Source organism: Nicrophorus vespilloides, unplaced genomic scaffold (assembly GCF_001412225.1).
Source record: "Nicrophorus vespilloides isolate i.1.1-1 unplaced genomic scaffold, Nicve_v1.0, whole genome shotgun sequence".
Classification (NCBI taxonomy): Eukaryota; Metazoa; Arthropoda; class Insecta; order Coleoptera; family Silphidae; genus Nicrophorus; species Nicrophorus vespilloides.
The window spans coordinates 108,117-129,275 of NW_017096469.1; the positions used below are offsets into that span (position 1 = coordinate 108,117).

General features: G+C 32.6%; 4 protein-coding genes across 4 annotated transcripts; 2 read left to right on the forward strand and 2 right to left on the reverse strand.

Annotated features, from left to right (window-relative positions):
• Nucleotides 1-1,823: 1,823 nt before the first annotated feature.
• LOC108557082 lies at nt 1,824-3,670 on the reverse strand. The gene is made up of 8 exons (XM_017913465.1): nt 3,632-3,670; nt 3,385-3,577; nt 2,996-3,152; nt 2,777-2,942; nt 2,498-2,725; nt 2,286-2,423; nt 2,148-2,240; nt 1,824-2,096 (listed from the first exon to the last, which is right to left on the reverse strand). The coding sequence occupies exons 1-8, from the start codon at nt 3,668-3,670 to the stop codon at nt 1,824-1,826; spliced, it is 1,287 nt and encodes a 428-aa protein (XP_017768954.1).
• Nucleotides 3,671-14,039: 10,369 nt separating this feature from the next.
• LOC108557086 (exostosin-2) lies at nt 14,040-16,727 on the forward strand. Its single transcript, XM_017913469.1, has 7 exons — nt 14,040-14,736; nt 14,790-14,999; nt 15,049-15,592; nt 15,651-15,831; nt 15,891-16,088; nt 16,143-16,384; nt 16,438-16,727. The coding sequence occupies exons 1-7, from the start codon at nt 14,240-14,242 to the stop codon at nt 16,657-16,659; spliced, it is 2,094 nt and encodes a 697-aa protein (XP_017768958.1). The 5' UTR covers nt 14,040-14,239; the 3' UTR covers nt 16,660-16,727.
• Nucleotides 16,728-17,592: 865 nt separating this feature from the next.
• Nucleotides 17,593-18,474, forward strand: LOC108557088 (NADH dehydrogenase [ubiquinone] 1 beta subcomplex subunit 5, mitochondrial). The gene is made up of 4 exons (XM_017913471.1): nt 17,593-17,779; nt 17,861-18,072; nt 18,128-18,234; nt 18,293-18,474. The coding sequence occupies exons 1-4, from the start codon at nt 17,713-17,715 to the stop codon at nt 18,429-18,431; spliced, it is 525 nt and encodes a 174-aa protein (XP_017768960.1). The 5' UTR covers nt 17,593-17,712; the 3' UTR covers nt 18,432-18,474.
• Nucleotides 18,475-19,206: 732 nt separating this feature from the next.
• On the reverse strand, nt 19,207-20,250 carry LOC108557087 (60S ribosomal protein L18a-like). The gene is made up of 3 exons (XM_017913470.1): nt 20,167-20,250; nt 19,470-19,826; nt 19,207-19,408 (listed from the first exon to the last, which is right to left on the reverse strand). The coding sequence occupies exons 1-3, from the start codon at nt 20,182-20,184 to the stop codon at nt 19,256-19,258; spliced, it is 528 nt and encodes a 175-aa protein (XP_017768959.1). The 5' UTR covers nt 20,185-20,250; the 3' UTR covers nt 19,207-19,255.
• Nucleotides 20,251-21,159: the final 909 nt, after the last annotated feature.

Genomic DNA, 21,159 nt, shown 5'->3' on the forward strand with positions numbered 1-21,159 from the left:
TAAATTTAAATATGCGTAGTAATATAATATTAGTTTATTTTTTTGAAGAAATTGTAGACTCTCATGAACACCTAACATTTTTCGCACACACACATAATAAAAACACAAGTCGGGTCTGAATATAATAAAATATATTTCCAAATGATTGAGAAAATGTTTGTAATCGATCGTTATAAGATAAACGAGGATCTCACCTCCGAAATCGATATCTCCGTAGGTGATTTACCCAATAAAGCTGTTCCACATGGTGCAGGTAATAACCATAGGTGGGCGTTGGGATTCGTGTGGTTTTTATATTGCAATATCCGAACATGATAATATTAACATACATCAACAGTTTCTTTAATTTTAAGTATATGCATTTAAAGTAGACTATTTTAAAGTTTAGTAATATGAAATAAAATTAAGTTAATGTTTAGATTCTACATTTTTATTAAATAAAACACTGTATTTCTGAGATTTCTTGTAAACTTCCCACCTACATTACGTGAAGAGAATTAACTCGAATAATCACTATTATTTTATTGAAACTAAATAAATTTATTTAATATTTGTATATAAAACTGTAATATTAATAAAAATAATTTCTTGAACAAATATACATAACAACAATTGTATATAATTTATAAAAAAAATATCTTTAAAAGTATAGTTAATATAATTAATTATACACATATTTTTATCAATATTTATTTTATTTAATACATTTTCTCATATCAATATAATATTGGTGAATATTTACTGAATCTAATGCTATGATTGTAGATACTCTTGCTTGTAATCGATCGATTTTCATCATTGCTCATGAACTTAATGAAAACCTTTAAAACGGTTTTACAATAGTTTTATAAATGAAACAATCAAATCTACTCAAATTACACTAATTGAAAATTAATTTGCACATTCAGTGATCTAATTATGGTTTGTGGTCTTCAAGTAATTAATTAATTAGTTAGGATATTTTTTTTAAGCACGAATGTTCATGCTAATTTTTGACATCTTATAATAGAATATTGGTGCGTACTACAAAATTGACAATATTCTCATTGAAAAATTAGCAAGTTTCTTATTACCTTTTCACAGCTTTTAACAGAAGATCAGTGCATATCACAAAATTAACTATATGGTCATTAGAAAGGCTACAGTTTTATCTTTGCATCTTAACTGAGTTATTCAATAAAATGATTAAATTGAGGAAATTAAATACAGTGGAACCTTGGTTTGCAAACATAATACGTTCCGGAAACGTTCTTGTAATCCAAAGCACGTGACGCTCGACAGGTAAAGCGTATAGATAATACTTTTGTATTGAAAGACCTCGCTCGTCTATTAAAAAAATGGTCTTCTTGTAAATTTCTCGCAGAGAAAGTTAATCGCAATAGCATAAATCCTACGTACTAAATCTGAAGAATATTTAAATTTAAAGAAGTATAAGTTCACAAATCAATGAAAATTAGTACAATTAACAATAAATATTACAAAATTTATTGTGAAAATGTCACTACTTTTTATTATCACTACATTTACACAAAATTCTACAGCACTTAAAGTGTTCAACTATTGTGATATTATGTTTCTTAACTCTACTTCTCATTAATTCAAATATAAATATTAAAATAGCGATAAGAGTACCATAGAAGAAAATGATAATAGCTTGTTCAATATCATAGATACCTACACTTTCGAAAGCAATAATTTCGCCCGAACATTGAGGTTTCTTAGTCAGGCGACCGAAGTGTCGACGATATAGACCATTCTCTAACGTTTTATGCATTCTTAAAACATTAATATTAGTTGAAAACATTAAAAAAAATCATCAATTCTTACGCAATTCGAAACATTTTTCTGAATGGGGTGCCTTTCGGTAACGGATTATATCCGATTCCGGTTTTCACAAAGCCGATCATCTCTTGCAAACTACACAATTCGCGCTCCGTGTAGTATTTGGTAGCAAGATTATACAATATCAACACCTCCCCGAAAATAGCTGTACCACCTTGACGCAGCTTTTCAACGCAATTCTCCTTCGATACAAATGGACTATCGTAACCGATTTTTAACTCGTAAAATTGGTTCAAAAACTTATCTCTTGTCCCCTATATCAATATAAATCTAATATATGCCGTTTTATTAAAATATAAACTTACACTCAATATGAACTTCATGTAAGAAGTATTATGAGCAATGACTTTGAATCTGCTGTTGTAAAGATCCTGGATAGAATCAAATTTCTTGGTGGTCTGCAATAAAACAATTATATTCGCGGAATAAGAGATATAGATAACCATCAGAGCTGTGAGTCCAAAGAACATCAGGATTTGATAGGAAAGACTGCGAGGCTCGAACATGGTTCCTTGCTGACATAGCATTTCCAAATCTAACAATACTGCATCAGAAACAGTATATTTATCTTTAACAAGTTCCTATAACAAAAAATATTAGTTTTTCGAAAATTCAGAAGAACTGAACAAAATGTTTGTACCAGTTTATGAATTACAGCAAATTTAAGAACCAAATAAAAACCAATTCCTAAAATGGCCAACAAACCAAACAGAGCATACCAAAGCTGCTTTTTAAATGAAACAAAGAATATGTTCTTTACGTTCGATAACGGCGCTTTTCTATACACAAAAATAACTTCTAAAGGATTCAGCATAGTGAGGAAATCGACTACACTTAATCTGTTCGTGCTGAAAACCATCGACGATCCTATAAAAACGTTAAACTTTCGTGCAAATCACATGAAATCCAAAATGATCTTACCACCAAAATCAACTTCGCCGGTCATAATTTGTCCGATCAGTCCGTTCCACGAATCGGTTTCTTTTATGTAGTAACCATACGTGTTCGTACGAACTAAAGTTACTGACATATTACAGTAATCGAATAGAGTGGAAACTGGACCGATCGTTTGTTTAGAGAATAAATCTATTTCTGGATATCTGAAAAATACTTTTTTTTCTCTAAATATTTATAATTAATTAATTTAAATTACCTGAAATCATATAGGTGATTCAGAGTGTTCAAATCGTCTAAGACTATACCGAATTTGAAAGGAAGAAATTTGAGATCTTTTCTTCTGGTAGAGGTGGGCAACAATTCCATGCGATTCCATCCAGATTTTTCACTCCATCTACCACCATATTCTAAAACTGAATCACAAGTTTTCCAATAAATTTACTAAAAACTTAAATTGATTTATAAGATAAATTTCACATAAAGCAGTAATTAGTTTGTTTAAACTTAATAGTGTCAAACATGAAAATGAAGTGTAAACTCTTCTGATTCTATTAGAAGTTAAATTAAACTATAATTAACATGTTATCAATATTTTTCAACATTATTATATTTATTTTAATCATTTATTATAATTTATTTCCTTACTCATTTCCGTATCATTTTTAATTTTGTATGGTGAATAGAGTTTGTAATCTGTTAAACTCCGACGAGCTATCCAAACCTCATTGTTAACAAACAAATTGTACATTTTAATCTCCTCCAGGAAATCGGAGAATTCCACTTCATTAATAATAAGCAAGTATCTTTGAAACAGTCTCAACATATTATGTTCATTGGCCTGTAACAACGTAGGTATAAATAAAATAGGTAAGGTAGAAAAAAAACAACTCACGAATTTGAAGAGATTCCAAGAACTTTTGCAATTCTCCATGTCGATTAGAAAGCAATTATTTACATCCATGTAGCGAAAGAACACTTCCATATTTGTCGTTTGATTTCGATACAGACATATTTGTCTTTGGTGTGAAGATTTTAAAGAGTCTATTAGAAACTCTCTTGATTCACCTACATAAGAAAAATTAAATTTTTGTATATGAAATCAATACATGCAATATTTATCATTCATTTATATTTTATTTCATATTTTTGTTCGTATTCTTATATAATTAATGCAATAATAAATATTTTATAATTTCAAAACAAACTGAATTTTAATTGACTAAATAAAAATAAATTCTAAAAAACAAGTCACTTTTTGTGCTGTGTATTTTTATGCCGATTTGAAGTCCTCGATTAGTCCGGTTTCATTTTGTTTTAGCTTTAAAACTTCCATCTTTTTGCCGTTTATATTATTTTCTAATAAGTATTAAATACTTTCTATTGTAAATAAATCTTCCCAGTTATAGTCGAGTATTATTTGTATTTGTCCTCAGTTGGTAAATAATTTGGTTACAAATCCAAATTAGTGAAATACTTAAATTATCAAATATCAATTTTTTATTATTTTATTTACCGTAATTCCAACAAACGTGTGCTGTTATAGTGCAAATTTTATCTGAGAAATATTCTTTAATGAAAGTTAGCTTAGAGGCTTCGATTAATGAAATAAATTGAACGCAAATTACGGTAAAATATTTTAAATTCATTCTGCTGATATATAATAATGTGTACTAAAGAAGCTCGAAGACATACTGAAATATTGTATAATTTTTGGTTCAGTTTTATATTATTGTTGAAGCATAATTGAAGCATTGAAAACGTATGATTTTATGGAAGGAGAAAATTGCTCGGCAAATTGGACTGAATTGGAGATATATTTAGTGGCAATTTGCTCATAAATCGGAAATTGCTCGTATGAAACCTTCGTCAGATGGATGGCAATTTGAACTTGTTAGCGAATCAATATTTTAATTTAAAATCACAAGCCTGTTGAATATAAATCTAACAGTTTTCATTTATACTTTATATTTAATTATTTTTTCTCTTTATCACAGACATTTGAAACGATTAAGTAAAGTGTTTAATATTTAAACAAGTAGAATTCTAATAAAATGAATACAATCTACTAGACCAGCGATTCTCAAAGTTTTTAGTCCGCGACCCTCATTTGGACATAAAAAGTATCTGCGACCCCCTTTTGGACATAAAAAATTTCTGCAACGCCCCCGAAGAATGGGTATATGTAGAAAAAGAAACCAGAATTGATCTGTCATTAATGTTTTGCGACCCCCTAAATATTTTACGCTACCCCCCGTGAAGAATAGCTATAATTAGCGAAATCTACTTATTTATATTTATTTATTCTATCGCTTAAAATTAAAAACTAAACTTATAATAGAGATACGCTTATCACATTTATTGAATTTAATTACCAATTAGAATCCTAATTAGAAATCTATATATAGTCATATCTCAGCTAATGTTACATCTGATAATAAAGTGATTTACATAAAAATAGTCCAATTTAAGCCTTCAAGTAAAAAGATAATATGGCTAGAAGTTTTAATAGAAGAAGAAAATAACATCGAAGAAAATATAAATTAAGTTATCCATATGGATCAGTTAAACCATAGTATATTTACTTCTGAAAACGAAGTTTTGCTTAACAAATAAATTTCGCTATTCGTTAATCGAGTTTTTTTTTTGTATTTACTTATTCTATCAACCGAAAATATCTTAGACCTTAGTTGCAGCAAATATAGCAACTATAGCCTTAAAATGAATCTTTATTCAGATGTTCTTGAATTGAATAAATTTTAATATTACATGTATAAAAAACTTTAGTACAGCAACTTTTATTGTATACATATTTTTAAAATTACATTTAAAATTATGGAATATCTTGCATTAAAATTCAACGTTGCCGAATGACTTGCTATTAATGATCTTAAATTAGTTTACATAACACTTAAGCAGTATTATATTGAGAATGTGTTTTTTTTTCTTCTTCAGATGCTCAAGAAAGTGGAAACTTAATCGAACTGAACAATCTTCGGCAATTAATAACATGTCTCTCTGCTCGTCTTGTGTTTTTTTTTTGTTCTTTTTATTTCCTTCTTTTTCGTTCCACGCCGCGTTTCGTCTTTTCCAGATTACGTAAAGTTTTTTAATAAGAATCTGGCATCTGGCCCGAATCAACCGGAGAGTGAATTCGGCTTCAATGGCAATTAAAAGCACGGGGACCCCGGCGCGCTTTCGTTTCCGGATTTAAAAGTCGCGTAATGAGAGAGGACTCGAATCACTCTGCGCGTCTGCAACACCTGCAGAGCAAGACCCTATCATAATTAAGGTGAAAAACCAATAATGAAGAAATTATAATCAGCGGAGAGATGATCGAAAATGAAAAGAGAGCAAACAAAGAAAGAAAACGAAAAAAAATGGAAAGGAGATTGCTTACTATAAGTAAATAAAAATGACGAAATCATGCAGCGACGGCGACCGGGGAAATTCGGTCGCATTCTCGAGCGTGTCGCCATCTACTTTTGCGCGTTCCGAATTAACTTTTTAATTGTTTCTTTTGCGGGCAAAATTCCTCCGGATGAATGGTGGAGAGCAAAGAGCCAGCCAGGCCTTTCTCTCTCTTGTCCTCTCCATTGCCTCTTCCTCTATATAATGTTGGGTCGGAGCTAATAAATCGCGTCGAGTAATAATAAAATAATCTCACATCGAGTGTCGAGCCGGCGAAAAACCCGGCAAAAATGAAACAATGACGGATATAAATAAGGCCCGATTGGGACATTAATAAGGGGCATTTAGGTATAGAAGAATGACATAATAAATAAGTTGGCGAGTTTCGCACACACGTACGCACATGAGCTCTAGTCGGGTGGAAAAAGGAAGGAAAAACAAAACAAAAAAAAAACAAGAAAAAAACAAAAAGAAAAACGGATGAGAGGACGAGGAAGATGCGAATAATGTGGCGAATGTCGCGGGCGCGCGAGCGAGCGCTCAGGCTCTCTTCTTGGTCTTTTGCTGTTCCTTTTCCACATTTGGTAAGGACGCGGCCGTTTGTGTCCTTTCACGGCCAAGCTCGATCGCATGGGCTGAGCGCGAGGCTCTCTGATGCTGATGCCGATGCTGGGTCCTCGTCTCGGGCACGGGCTCAAACGTAAAGCTGAGTAGGATCGAAGAAGTCGCGACCCCCCTGATCATAACATGCAAATTATGTAATTAATGACGCCAGGAACACCCACGGTCCCCGCGGGCTTCGACGCCCGCTCCTCTCCCCCTCAACTCCCTCGCCCTCTTTATCTCTCGCTAATTGCTACCGACAGCCTCCTCTTATCCTGCAGCAACCGCAAACTGGAAAGAGAGCGAACATTAATGAAATGCAAATCATATACGCACGTTGATTCAAGTTCGCTTTATTAAACCGATACGCTAATGAATGGGAACCGAGAGAAACAACAAAGTGTTCATTCAAACAACGGCGGCAACTAAATCAACCCGTTGTAAATTTGGCAACCTGAAATTGTCGTCATCATTTCGTTGTTTTTTTTTATTAATGTTCATTGTTTATCCTCGCTTATCAATAAACAATTTTAATTCGACGTCGAATATGTAGGAGGTGGCGCGCTGATCGGAAGTCACGTTTTTTCGCCGTTCCGTGGGTCTCTACGCGCGGTCATATAAGGAAGTGCCGCGACACAGAAAGTGTTCGAAATTAATAACCCACAAATAGCAAAGGATCTGATCCAAGTTTGGATTCTTAATCAAAAGTTCGGTCTATTTTCACCGAATAACAATATTTATTCATTTGTTTTTCTATGCATACTTTAGTACACATATAATGAGTAAATTCGTTAATGAGATTATGGTCTCATTAACGGGGGAAGACACATCAACTTCGATCTACTTCTCTGGATTAAAGAACAATCAATATATAAGAACCAAGAGTGAGTTACATTATATATCTACTGTCGCAATTCAAGATCTAAATATAACAAACATCACATTATATAGCGGAATATACGTAATTATTTCCTGTTCGATAGATAGAGGTGAAAACGGATTTTGAAAAAAAAAATAGAAAAATAAACTCTGTAAATGTTTACTTTAGAAACATTTACATGTAAAAATGTCAAATGGTTTTACCTTCTTAAATTATAAAATGTTTATCAAATTAGACAAAACTAAGTAATCAACTTTTAGTATAATATTAAATATTTTTTACATTATGAAACTATCGAGAATAATAATCAAATTTAGTTGCCATCAATAGAAATCTGCAGATTTAATTTTTTACATTATGAAAACTATGGAGAATAATAATCAAATTTAGTTGCCATCAATAGAAATCTGCAGATTTAATTTTAGGAAAGACTATGTTAATTAAATTTGTTTTTTTTTTAAATAATTATAACATATAATAATTATATATTTTACATACCATGACTATATAAAATGTATTCAATATTTTCATTAGTATAACAGTTGCATCTAATATTTAGAATTAAAATAAATAATCAAATCCGTACTATTTAAGATACTGCTGCACTTTTTTCTATAAACATAAGCATCTTTTTTATTTTGTAAACATAATTTCTTTAATTCCATTTACGACCATTACATTAAAAGTTTATTTAGTTTTATTATATATATACAAAAATAGGAATAAGATATGAGCATTTGAATTCGTCTATCAAGAAATAGACATTTATCAAGTTGGAAATGTATTGCTATATTTATTGTATAAATGTATATTATAACAAATAATAATATATCGACATATCATTTTAGATGTGTGTTTTGTAGTTGAAGAAGAAAATTTTATAAAAGTTAAGAATTTCATGTGTATTTAGCGGATCACGTGGACAGGTGTGCGTGTGCGTTTAAACGGTTTTGATGTGCGATTGAAGGTGGAAGACGAAGAAGAAGAGGAGGAGGAGATTGATTGATCCCGATGAGACGAGTTGCGTCGAGCGAGTGGTGACATGAAGTGTACCAAAAGGAAGAAGACCGAGGAGCATGCTCGAGAGCAGAAGATATAAAAAGGACGAGGGGAGATTCTAATGCAGGTCGTTAGGGGAGTTAGAGAATGGCTCGTTAAAATGGTATAATGTGCGTGAATATAGATGGAATGGTCTTGCTGCTGCTGCAATTCTTTTGTTATAAATAAAGTGGGAAATATCGATTGGATTGGAGAAGGAACGAAAGAAGGAGAGTTAGTATTAACAGCACTCATGTAATTTGATCTACAACAAGGCGAGGAAGAAGAAGAAGTAGTAGAAGATTTCTTGCAGCCGCAGCAGCTCCTGGATGTCCATAAGGGGAGTTAAGTGCGAGAGCCGATGCAGACTGCATGGCTCTGCTGTGAGAGAGTTCAGTTGCCCATTACTGCTGCAGATCAAGAGGATTCTGCAAGAGATGCGGCGTGCATATCGAAGCAGGCCGTACTTTATTGCTTCGCAGATTGTGAGAACTCTAAAAACAACAACAACCGCAGCAAGCAGCAACAGCAGATGAAGAAGCAGGGGAGAGGAAGACGAAGAAGAAACACAAGAAGTAGAAGAAGAGAAGGAGGAGGAGGCCGGCCGGCCTTCTCTACACGATTGTCGGAATTAACAGTATGTCGCTATTATTCCCTTATCCAACATTTCATAACATCTCCAACCGAAAGGAAGCGGAGGGGAAAAAAGTCTCGAGTCATTTACTCGAAACTCGAGCCAATGGTAGATAGGCCGCCTCCTCGCTGAAATCGAAGAAAGAGAAGGAAAGCAGAGGAATGAACACGGGCTCGATCAGAATAAAAATAAAAGAAAAAAAGAAAAAAAAAACGTTTGTAATTATTCGAGTAATGGGGTAGGAATGAGTGTATGCAGAATATACCGAGTGAATAATAATAATCCGCGCCGAAGAAACCGGGTGGTTGGTTGGTCGGATGGTTAGTTGTTGGTCGGCCAGGTCTTCTCGGCCGGTCCGATGTGGTTGCAGAGTGGAGACCACTTTTTTTCCACGAAACAATGTCCGAGTGAGTCCGGTCAAAGGACTCGCGCAACATTGCCATTGTTTACTTTTATTTGTCGCATAAATAATTGCAACCTGTTATATGACTCACACGACTCTGTGATCTGATCGATTTTTTTGCGCGATCGATTTCAGGTTCTGTAAAACTTGATGGATATAAATAAATCAGCCGACATCTGTTTTCCTACTCTACACACATATACACACACACACGCGTGCGCTCACTGCGAATACACACACGCATGCACACACCACTTAAATAAACGTTTAATTGTGCAAAAATACTATTCCCTTTTCCTTTGAAGAAGAAATCATTTTCAATTTGAAAAAGAATTTCAAATAAAAAGAAAAACCTCTCGCAACATCTGGTGGCTTCACCACCAACTATTCGCTCTGCCCACTTTACGGACCTCCATAACATGTAAGCTCAAGAATAACTTTAACTTCTCGGAATACAATTTACAACTAATTATACGGTGATCTATAACATTTTGAAGATCCTCCAAATATTACACTTCTTAAAAACCAATATTTTTGATGGTGCGTAATAATTATTAACCAGTGGCAATTGTCCTATATATAACCTTATTTACTAAATTTAAATTAATTAAATCTAAATAGTTTAAACTGTAATAACTGTAAACTGTCATATTATTTGATTATTTATCCATTATACTTTATACACAATATTAAAAATATATTTTTGCAACAAGAAACAAAAATCAAAATAAAACCTTTTGATACTACATAATAAAATAAAAAGTTAACTGCTGCAAAGGGCTATTGCCATTATATAGTATAAAGCTAATTGTCACACCTTCTAACAAATCATTTTCTATAAATATTTCAGGATTAATAATAAACAAGAGTCCGCTGTCTTTCCGCCCTAATTCAGATTTTTTTAACAATCTGTAAATTATAATGACATAATGTCATTTTAAAATTTAAACTGATCTTGCAAGTATAAATTCACATATTCGACAATACATGTATTCTCTCAGATGGACTGAACTGTTTACAATTATTTGATAAATATTTTTATATCATAAAATATGTTACCAAAGTATTTAAATCAACAGCCGTTAAAATTCTAATTTAATGCTCCCTTACCAAATACATTGTCTTTAACTCTTTCGTCCCTGAATATAAACAAAATGTTTTGAATCAAAAATTAACAGTAACATTAAAGTTATGCCAAGTTGAGCACTATTCAGTAAGTTCTACAAACTGTAATAGTATATTCTAAGAACCGTTCGTACAACAGATACTTGAAAATGTTAATTAGAATTGCGTTTGCTTCTTTGGAGATTTTACTTTAGGATCAAGTAACTCATTAATCAAGTTGGATTAATTTGATTGATCTATATTAACCATCGCTAACTGATGGTCCGCAGAAATATTTACATTTTTTTATATTCTGATTCTACTTTTTTGCAATATTTGCCATTATTACGTTTTAAAGTCATGGTCCGCGTGATTCAAAAATTTGAGTTTAGTGGTCCTTTAGTCAATAAAGTTGACAACCGTTGATCTACAAACTGAAAATCAAATATATTATTTAAGTAATTACATAATTATTTCACAGTTGTTCCGCAATTGGAACGATTTTGAATGAATTGAATAATGGGTCTTTGCTGATACAGTTCGTATATGTACATATACACACACCAACGAACGACAGTCAAGACTGCAGTGAAAAACATAAATAAGTCATTGCGCAGAGAGGCTCATATCATATAATAAAATGCGGAATCGATAAATTCGGTTTAAAAAGCCATTTTGTGCGCCGGCCGCGGCATACGAATGGGTTTTTTAGTGCGCACTCTCGGCCGACTTTTCCGCCCTTAAAGTATATTTTAAAATTAATGCCGAAATTATATTAAATACATTTGCTCGGCCGCTCGTCAGCAAGCAGGAGGAAGAAGATGAGGCACAAGAACTCCTGCTTCGGCGGTGGCGGAGGAAGACGAGCAAAGGAAAAAAAAATAAACCGCTCGGCTTATATTTATTGTTATCGCTTTTAAAGAACCTCGCCAATCAAAAGCGCAACCTCAATACCAAAGAGAGACAGTAGTCATGAGGAGAGAAAAACAATGTGAAATACTTTTCAGACGTATCCACTAAAGCTGCTGCCATTTACTGTTTATAGGAATCCAAATATCTGAACATTCAACAATTATTACTTTGATGAATAATTTTTATATAATTATGACAATTATATTTACTGTATTAAACAATTTAAATTCCTCGTATAGTGCGGATAATTGGTTCCGCCAATATCCCGGACTGTTTGAAGAAAACTTTTATAGAAAACTGAGTGATTCTGGCAGCATGGAATTTTCAAATTCCCTGAAAGATGGTGAAAAGTTATCAAACAAGGCAGTGTTTATTTATTTTTTATTAATAAGGAAATTCCGTTGAAAAATTTCAGAAATTTCAGTCAAAGTTAAATAATTTGTCTATCGAGAATTAAACGAATATTTCTTCTTATTTTGAAGACCTTTTGATAATTTTTATCTACATCATTAATTTTGTTATTTAGATCAAAATCTTAAGCTTTTTCGTTCCAAAATATTTGATTATAAATAATTTAATTGTGAGAGAAATCTCATATTTCTTTTTGGATTCTTTTAATTTGATAATAATATTTTGTAAACATTTCTAGGTTCAATAATATTTTGATATATATTTTGAAAGAACTGGAATTTGCAAAGTTCATTTCCATAAAGGCAATGTCTGCAAATTTTCCAATTCAAATGAGGGAGTTCATAAAGCGGAAACTACCATAAAATCATTCAATAAATTTAGTATGAACTCTAAATTTTGCGTCGAGTACCGCACCCTCGAAACATTCAACGGGAATGACTCAAGATTCCATCAATTCAATCAATGCCAATAAACAATGTCTTACTTTGTTTCAAGTAGAATTTCGTAATTATTGGAATGCACAATCTTGTTAACTTCTTTTTTCTTCATCTTCTTCTTTCAGATAGAGATCTTTTACAAGAAAGCTTGCACATATGAATTGCGAAATGCTGCAGCTTCTTTCCACTGAAAACAAATAAATTTCTGCGGATTGCAGTGAAAACGAATGTAAATAATCGATGTGCCCATCCGGATACCAAAAATAATTGAAACACTCGCGCAATTTTGAGCTTAGAATTGACGGCGTAGGCAGTGGAATTCTACGAATTTCCTTTCTGCCATTTTAATTCTCCTCTAATTAATGACTTTTTTCTGTCGCTCAAGGATTACTTTTTATCTTCCTTAATCATAAAATGTTTGTGTGTGTGTGCATGTGCACTTTTGTACCCATAACTATCGCAAACAAGGCGAAGAAGGACAAGGCGAATCCATAAACGCACACCTGGAAACACACGTTCAAATTGATTGGCTTCTTAACGCTGCGAAACTATTTCTTTTTGCAGGTGGCGAGATTTATCTCATCCACTTAGAATTATGTTAGTACAATGTCGGATTATTTACGGCCTACTGCTATGCGATTGGTAATTTTCACATGAACGCAATGATTATGTAGAAATTGAATGTATACAGCTAGAGTAGTAATATTATATAGTTATTTTGTTATAAATTCAATAATGCACACTGAAATACTCTAAAAGTTTGCATCCATGTTAAACAATCAAGTTAAATCTCGTTAAATCTCAAGTATTGACTTAAAAAAATTGAATATTAAAGACTGTAATGATGAGTATTTTACATTTGCAGAAATATTTACGTGACACATATATTTTTTAGCTGTTTTTAAATTAAATGTTTTTTTTTGTTCAAAAATTGAATTTTTACAAATTTAAATTTTGTAAAGTTTTTTTGATTAAATTTGTTAATAGACTTTGGATTATTATAAAATGATAATTGCGATAAATTAGGTAGGTAAGACAAACGGTATTTGACAAAAAAATATCATAAAAGTGTTTATAATTATTTTAAATAAACTAAGAAATAATGTGAATTTGTGTAATTTCATAGATTGTTTAATATACAACTTTAGGGGACGTCGTTGTTGTATTTTGTTTATTATAAGTTTAAATAATTAGGTTTTATAAGCATTCCAATAAGTTTATATTTTATTTTAGATTAGAAATGAAATGGATACTTAATATATCATATTCTGTTGAATTAAACAAAATAGCTTCCGTGAGGGATGCAGCTCTTTTTTTACTCAATAAAAGAAAACAAAATAGTGAAAATGTTAAATTAGATTTCACTATAAAAAAATAGATTTTGTATACTAGCTAAATATTAGTAATATTTTTTAGTTAAAAAGTTGGAGTACCACTGGTTTAAAAGTAATGCAACCATTATAACACTCCACGAAGTATTGGTTGCATACATAAACATCACTAAACAGTGTTGAACCTGCTAAACAGTGTCAAATTACCTATCGAGTTTAAGTAAATATAATCATTTAAGAAGAGAATTGCATTTAGTCTTTCTGTATCTGTGTTTGTGATTGCAATATAAATCTTAAGGAAAGGAAGAAATGTGATGTATTGAAATTAAACTAGAGAAAATGCTGCTGAAAATTCCACTGCCCAATTCACCAACATGCTACAAGAACTTCTTCATATCAATCATACTACTGATTGTAATTATTTACATTTACCAATTGACCACATACACCAAAGTTAATTTAGTTTACTATGACAAAGTGCGTTTGGTCAATCTGCATAAGTTGCCAGTGAAATTACTTGAGGACTCTGTAAAGAAACCAGCAATTCTGAATAAGAAATGCACTTACTGGGATTGCTTTAATCTGTACAGATGTGGGAACACTGGGCATGATCGTATTACAGTATATGTGTATCCACTGAAGAAGTACCTGGATGGCAGAGATGCAAGCTCTGTCATCTCCAAAGAATATTATCGAATATTAGAAGCTGTGATAGATTCCAAATATTACACTGCCAATCCAAATGAAGCTTGCCTGTTTGTGCCCTCAGTGGACACATTGAGTCAAGACAATTTGCAGACCAACTTCACCACAAAGATTTTGAATAACCTGGAATAGTAAATGGTATTTCTAAACTTGTTTATTCTGTTATACATTTGTTACTTTTCAGCTGGTCAGGAGGAGAGAATCATTTAATTTACAACATGATTGCTGGAAAAGCACCCGAATTTTCACCAGTTGTTGAACTTGATGTTGGCAATGCCATGATTGCTGGTGCAGACTTTGATACATTCACATTCCGGACAGGATTTGACATTTCCATTCCAATTTTCAGTCCAGTCTTGAAATTGGCTGAGGAACCTGAAATTAATTACAACCGGTTAGTAACCTCATATATTTGATTTAAATTACAGTACTGTTGATTGTAGACCATGGTTCTTAACTTCATCTCAGATAAGTATAGATCCACTATATATGCAAGAACTTGAAGATTTGCAAGCCAAAACCTCGAATATTTTGATATTGGACTCGTGCTATTACCATAACTACACGAAGCGATGCGAAATCAGCACGAATCAACCGTACGACTATCCACAGATTTTGCAGAAGAGCACGTTTTGCACGATCTTCAGAGGCGAACGAATGGGACAGACCGCTTTATTGGAGTCGATGGCAGCTGGCTGTATCCCCGTGATCATGATGGACAGTCCTATAATGCCCTTTAACGATGTCCTAGACTGGAAGCGGGCTGCAATCTTCATACTTGAAGATCACATAGATAATACAATGACTGTGTTGAGGAAGATAACGCCACAGCATGTTAGAGAAATGCAAAAGCATGTGCGTTTCCTGTACAATACATATTTCTCTTCTTTCAAGCAAATTGTTGAGACCAGCTTGGATATCATTCAGGACAGAGTGTTTCCACAATGGGGACGAGTTTACGATGACTGGAACGTTTCTCCAGACGATGTAAATATGTGTTATTACTTTCACGAAAGAAAGTCTTATTATTTTCTTAACTTTTCAGAGAACTTCGAATCCGCTTTTCCTTCCTATTACAGCACCAAGGGCCCAAGGTTTCACAGCTGTAATATTGACATACGATCGTCTCGAAAGTCTCTTTATTTTGATCGAAAAAATCTCGAAAGTTCCAAGTTTGATGAAGATTGTTGTAGTGTGGAATCACCAGAGAAAAGCACCGCCTGCGTGTAAAGTTTTTTTTATTTTTTAAATTATCCGTTCAAAAATATTTATTTAATATTTTTAGTATCCAAATTTCCACAAATTGCCAAACCAATTTCGGTAATAAGAACCAAGGCTAATAAACTGTCCAATAGATTCTTGCCATACGAAGAGATTGAAACTGAAGCAATACTATCCATTGATGATGATATAGTGATGTTAACATCTGATGAGCTCGAGTTCGGCTACGAAGTTTGGCGCGAGTTCCCGGACCGTATCGTTGGTTCGTATAAATTATTTTATTTGAAATCGAAGTGAATAAACATATGTCATTTAGGATTTCCGTCAAGGACTCACATTTGGGACAACGTCACTAAAAGCTGGAAGTACGAATCTGAATGGACCAACGAAATTTCAATGGTTCTCACCGGTGCCGCCTTCTACCACAAGTATTGGAATTACTTGTACACAACGGCGCTGCCAACGGGTGTTAAAAATTGGGTCGATGATCATATGAATTGCGAAGACATCGCTATGAACTTTCTCGTTGCGAATATAACGAATAAGCCACCTATAAAGGTAAATATATTTCAAAAACTTGCATAAACAAATAGTAAAATTTTATATTTCAGGTTGCACCTAGAAAGAAATTTAAATGTCCGGAATGCACCAACAACGAGATGCTTTCAGCCGATTTGGGCCACATGGTGGAGAGGTCGCAGTGCGTGGACTTCTTCACGAAAGCTTTCGGAAGGATGCCTTTGCAGTCGGTCGAATTTAGAGCTGATCCTGTTCTTTACAAAGATCCATTCCCCGAGAAACTCAAACGCTTCAACAACATTGGGAGCTTGTAAATAGTAATGTGATAATGTATATAGGTTTAGAAGAATTATTTTTTATTTGTATATTGAAACCGTTTATAAAACCACATTAATAAATTTTATTTAAAACATAAGTAAATTAAATTATTTTTTTACTATTTTATATACAAAATAATATCTCGAAACGCCAAGCAATTATGTCTTCTATTTGAAACTTCTCAATTAAAAAAAAAGTTATGCTTATGTTTTCTCATTTTAAATTAGTTTAATTATAATATTAATTGCAACAAAACAATTTAATATTTTCATATAATAAAACAAAAAAACTAACTTGCAAATGATTGTAAATTTGTTTATTTAGTAGGTACTTTTCATTATCATACAAGATATTTCGAAGGTTATTTGCCCAAGACGCCTACTACGAGTTATCTCACCCATTCATTACTTGCCATATTTGTACAGCTACGAGGAAATTTATATCATAACAGTGTAAATACAGATAGATTTCTTCAGGAAAGATAATAAAAAACAGGTTTGGTTTAAATGAACAAAAAATAGAATTATACAAAGTTTACTATTATTAAAGTTTTTAATTGTATAACATGATTAAACCAATGTAATGTAATTCAACACTTAAATTTTTCTAATTTATTACTACAACTTTATATATTGTCCACGGGTAAAAGTAATGCAAATATAAATCAAACATATTTAGAATAGTATGAAGTAGAAAAATTAGTTTCAAAATTGTTTTATCTTACAGAGATGTTCATTGGGCGGAAAAACTTCGGTCGATTACCTTTCGACCCTAAATAAGATAATAATTAGATCTATTGTAGATATTTGTTATAAAGTTATGGTGTATCAAAAAACTATAAAAATATTAACGAATAAATAATGTGTATCTGTGAAATGCGAGTTTGAGAAACGCAGATGCAAATCTGACAGTTACTATCAGTTACTATCATCCCATTGCCATTGACAGCTATCGACATTTGCAGGTTATGTGCAATTGTGTGCAATAGCTGTCGGTAGTCATTTGTTTTCTAATTTAGGCCTACTCCGAAATAAAATCAAATAACAACAATGGTCAATTGGAGTGCCTTCAGGCCTCTCCTGACGAGCCCGTTCCTGAAGAACGCCCTCAATGGAGGTACAAAAACTCTTATATAACACTCAATTATAGGTTATACTATGGTTATATAAATAACAAAGTAATTAATTTAAATTTTAGCTGTGAAAAGGAACATGAGTGACCACAGGGTCATTCCCATGCAACCATCAAAATGGCAATGGAACAAGTTCAAGGATCTAATGAACTTCTATGTGCTCCTTGGAGTTATACCATTGGGTGCCATCACCTTAGGCACGAACATCTTCATTGGTCCTGCAACTCTTACTAAAGTACCTGAGGACTATACACCTAAATACTGGGAGTATTACAGAGTAATTACAGTTAACTTCTTTGCTGAACATCAGTTTTAATTAGTTGGTATTTTAGCATCCAATTACCAGGTTCATTGCCAGGTACATTTTGAATGATCCTCAGCAAGATTATGAAAAATACTTGCACATGTTATATGAAGAAAGTGAAAGGGCCAGGCTCAGGTAATAATATTGTCCAATGGAAAGTTGCATCAATTCATAAAATTTCTTTTCATTTTAGGCAAATTGAGAGAATGATTCTAAACAGGATGGAGAAGAATGAGGATTACCAAGCTTATTATTACAGACCTGTCCTGGCTAAATACCATAGGATGTCCAAGGATGCTGCTGATTACCTCAAGACAATTCGTGGTGATTAAAATGTTATCCTATATTAAATAGTAATAAAGATTTTAGCAGCAATGTTTTGTGGTTGAAATTTAAATTAATTGAATAAAGTAAATATAAAAATGTAAATATATACACTGCAATTATTCAAAAGTTTGTTCATATAATTTAATCATCCTCAACACCTTTAGTATTACTGGAGTTAACTGTATTTGTTAGATCCTTCCAACAACACTACATAATATTTCAGTCATAATATTCAAAGTTTAGATGATAATTGTTAATTATGAACAAAATATCCATTTTTCTCCATCAATCCCTTTTGAAATACATTAGATTAGGATTATATAACCAGCTACCTTGCATACCTTTCAATTACAGTGAATTCTATAATTGAGCAAAATAAAGAAAAAATATTGATTATTTTCCTCTACAGTTAAATCTCTTTTTGTACCGTTAACTTTTAGGCGGTTTTAATAATGTATCAAATTATACCCGTACCGTATTGTACATCAATAGTTAATATGCAAGTTGTGTATGACGCAAATTAAATTTAACTTAATTCCTGCGTTAACAGGTTAATAATGGTTTATAATAATCCAATAAGAACTTATTCAAGACGATTGATCGTACTTGGTTGACGAAATTATAATTGACTGAATATAAAAATATTACTGACCTAGCAAACTTTTTCAATCCTGATGATCAACAAACCACATGCCATTATCTTCTATTAGCATAATAAATTGTACATGCAATTGATTGGGAAAAGTGAATAGGGAGAAAAAATAAATAAAATAATAATAGTAATTTATAAAGTTTTTATCCACTTATCAGTAAAAATCTTGTACATAATCTAATAGTAGTATGTACGTGGTCTTTTTGCAGAGAATGTGTTAAGACGGTGCTGGACGCGTCTTGGGAGTGGGAATTGGATCTTAGAGTCGTGGAATTGTTTTACTTGGGGCCTCCTGCATGCAGAAGCAGCCACAACTTCCACTTTAATAATCTGAAAACATGAATATTATTAGCACATCTATATGAATAATAGTTTAAATGGTCATATTTACTTGAATCGAGTGAGCGCGAGCACGATGACGGGCACCCATGTCCCTATAGCATTGGGTCACACCACCAGATACAGTTAAATCACGGTATTCCCGGTACATATTGTGTGTACCGGATCTTGAATCATACCGCAACCAGATGCCAAAATTCTTGATTTTTGTTGGACTCTTATCATGAATTTCTTTAATGGAGACAATCTCTCCAGTGGTCTTCTTAAATTTCCTTAGTTGTCTCAGGAAGTACCAAAAGCGGGACTTGGCAACTATTCGGTCTGGAGCAAAGATTCTCATTTTATATAAAGGAGTTGTAGGCTCCTTATCAGTTGGGAGCTTGCGCCCAATGACTTCATATTCTTTCAGCTAGAGATAAAATATAAATACATTAAAATTTGAACATAACCAATATGGAAATATAAACACAACAATGTTATGCATAAACATGTTAGATGCATTGAAACAAAATGAGTCGTATACGTTAAAAACGCGGCGATCAAAAATAATTTGATACACAAAATAAATAAACGTAACCAAACCAGATTCCGTAAACACGTGTGATTAAGAACACTGAACTACACTTTTTAATGAAAAACAATAAACGCGTGGAAACTGCATAGCAAACGATAGAACGCATTAACATTGCTGATTGTGTATATTCTAATAAAAAACTTAGTTAAAAACGGGAAAAATAACAGAAACAAACCTCTCCTTTGGCTTTCATGGCTGCGGAGTGATTGTAGGGGGAGGTAGGGGGACTGAGGGGGTCCAAGTCAATTTTTTTTTTAATGACCACTGCTGTGGCGCTGTCATCGAATACTTAGTACATCAGCAGCTCATTCGGAGGCGCCACAAGTGCAAGCGCCAAATAATTTTGAAAATTTCTTACATAATTCCAAACAAGTTTTACTATTCTTAACATATAAATCTTTATGAAACCTGCAATTAACCAATACATTTTATTAATATACAAGTAATATAAGTACATGTTCTTTAAATGACCAAAATTATAATTCTTTTCATTTGGATAATTCTAAACAATGCAAAAATTAAATAAATTTATTTTCCATTAATGCTGATATCTTAGACTATGCTTCAGTTTTGTCTAAAAGCGTCCAAGAAAAATCGGTGGCAATCACAAGCCCGACAACCATAATATCAAAATCCCGACTATATATTGAAAATAGGACACAAACTGTATGTCGAATTTTAATGTTTTCGATTTACATTTCAGGCATTGACAAGTGTTGAATAATTAATACTTCCACTCTATCTTACTAAGGTAAGGTACACTTATTAACATATCAAATGTAAATATCGTATATACTGCTCATACTGCCATTGGTTAAATCTTGAATAATAAGCAAAAATACATCATATGGAGGATATGTATCTTTGTTTTGGTTTAAGGTTCCCTCAGCAGCACACTTGGCGGCGCCACAGGCAGGGAACCTTCAGTTGCTGGTTAATTAATTGCTCGCTAGGTGCTCTTCTGTGCTCCTCTGGCGGAAGCCAAACCAAACTAAGTCGACGTCAACTCAGAAAAAGTAAGTCCAACATAAAATAAAATCAAAATTCCCCTAGAATAATGAACATCAAATTTTCATTTGAAGCTATTAAAATGTAATTAAGATAAATTAATTATTGAAAAACCTTTAAAAATTGTAATAAAACATTTTATATAACTTGCAACGATTAA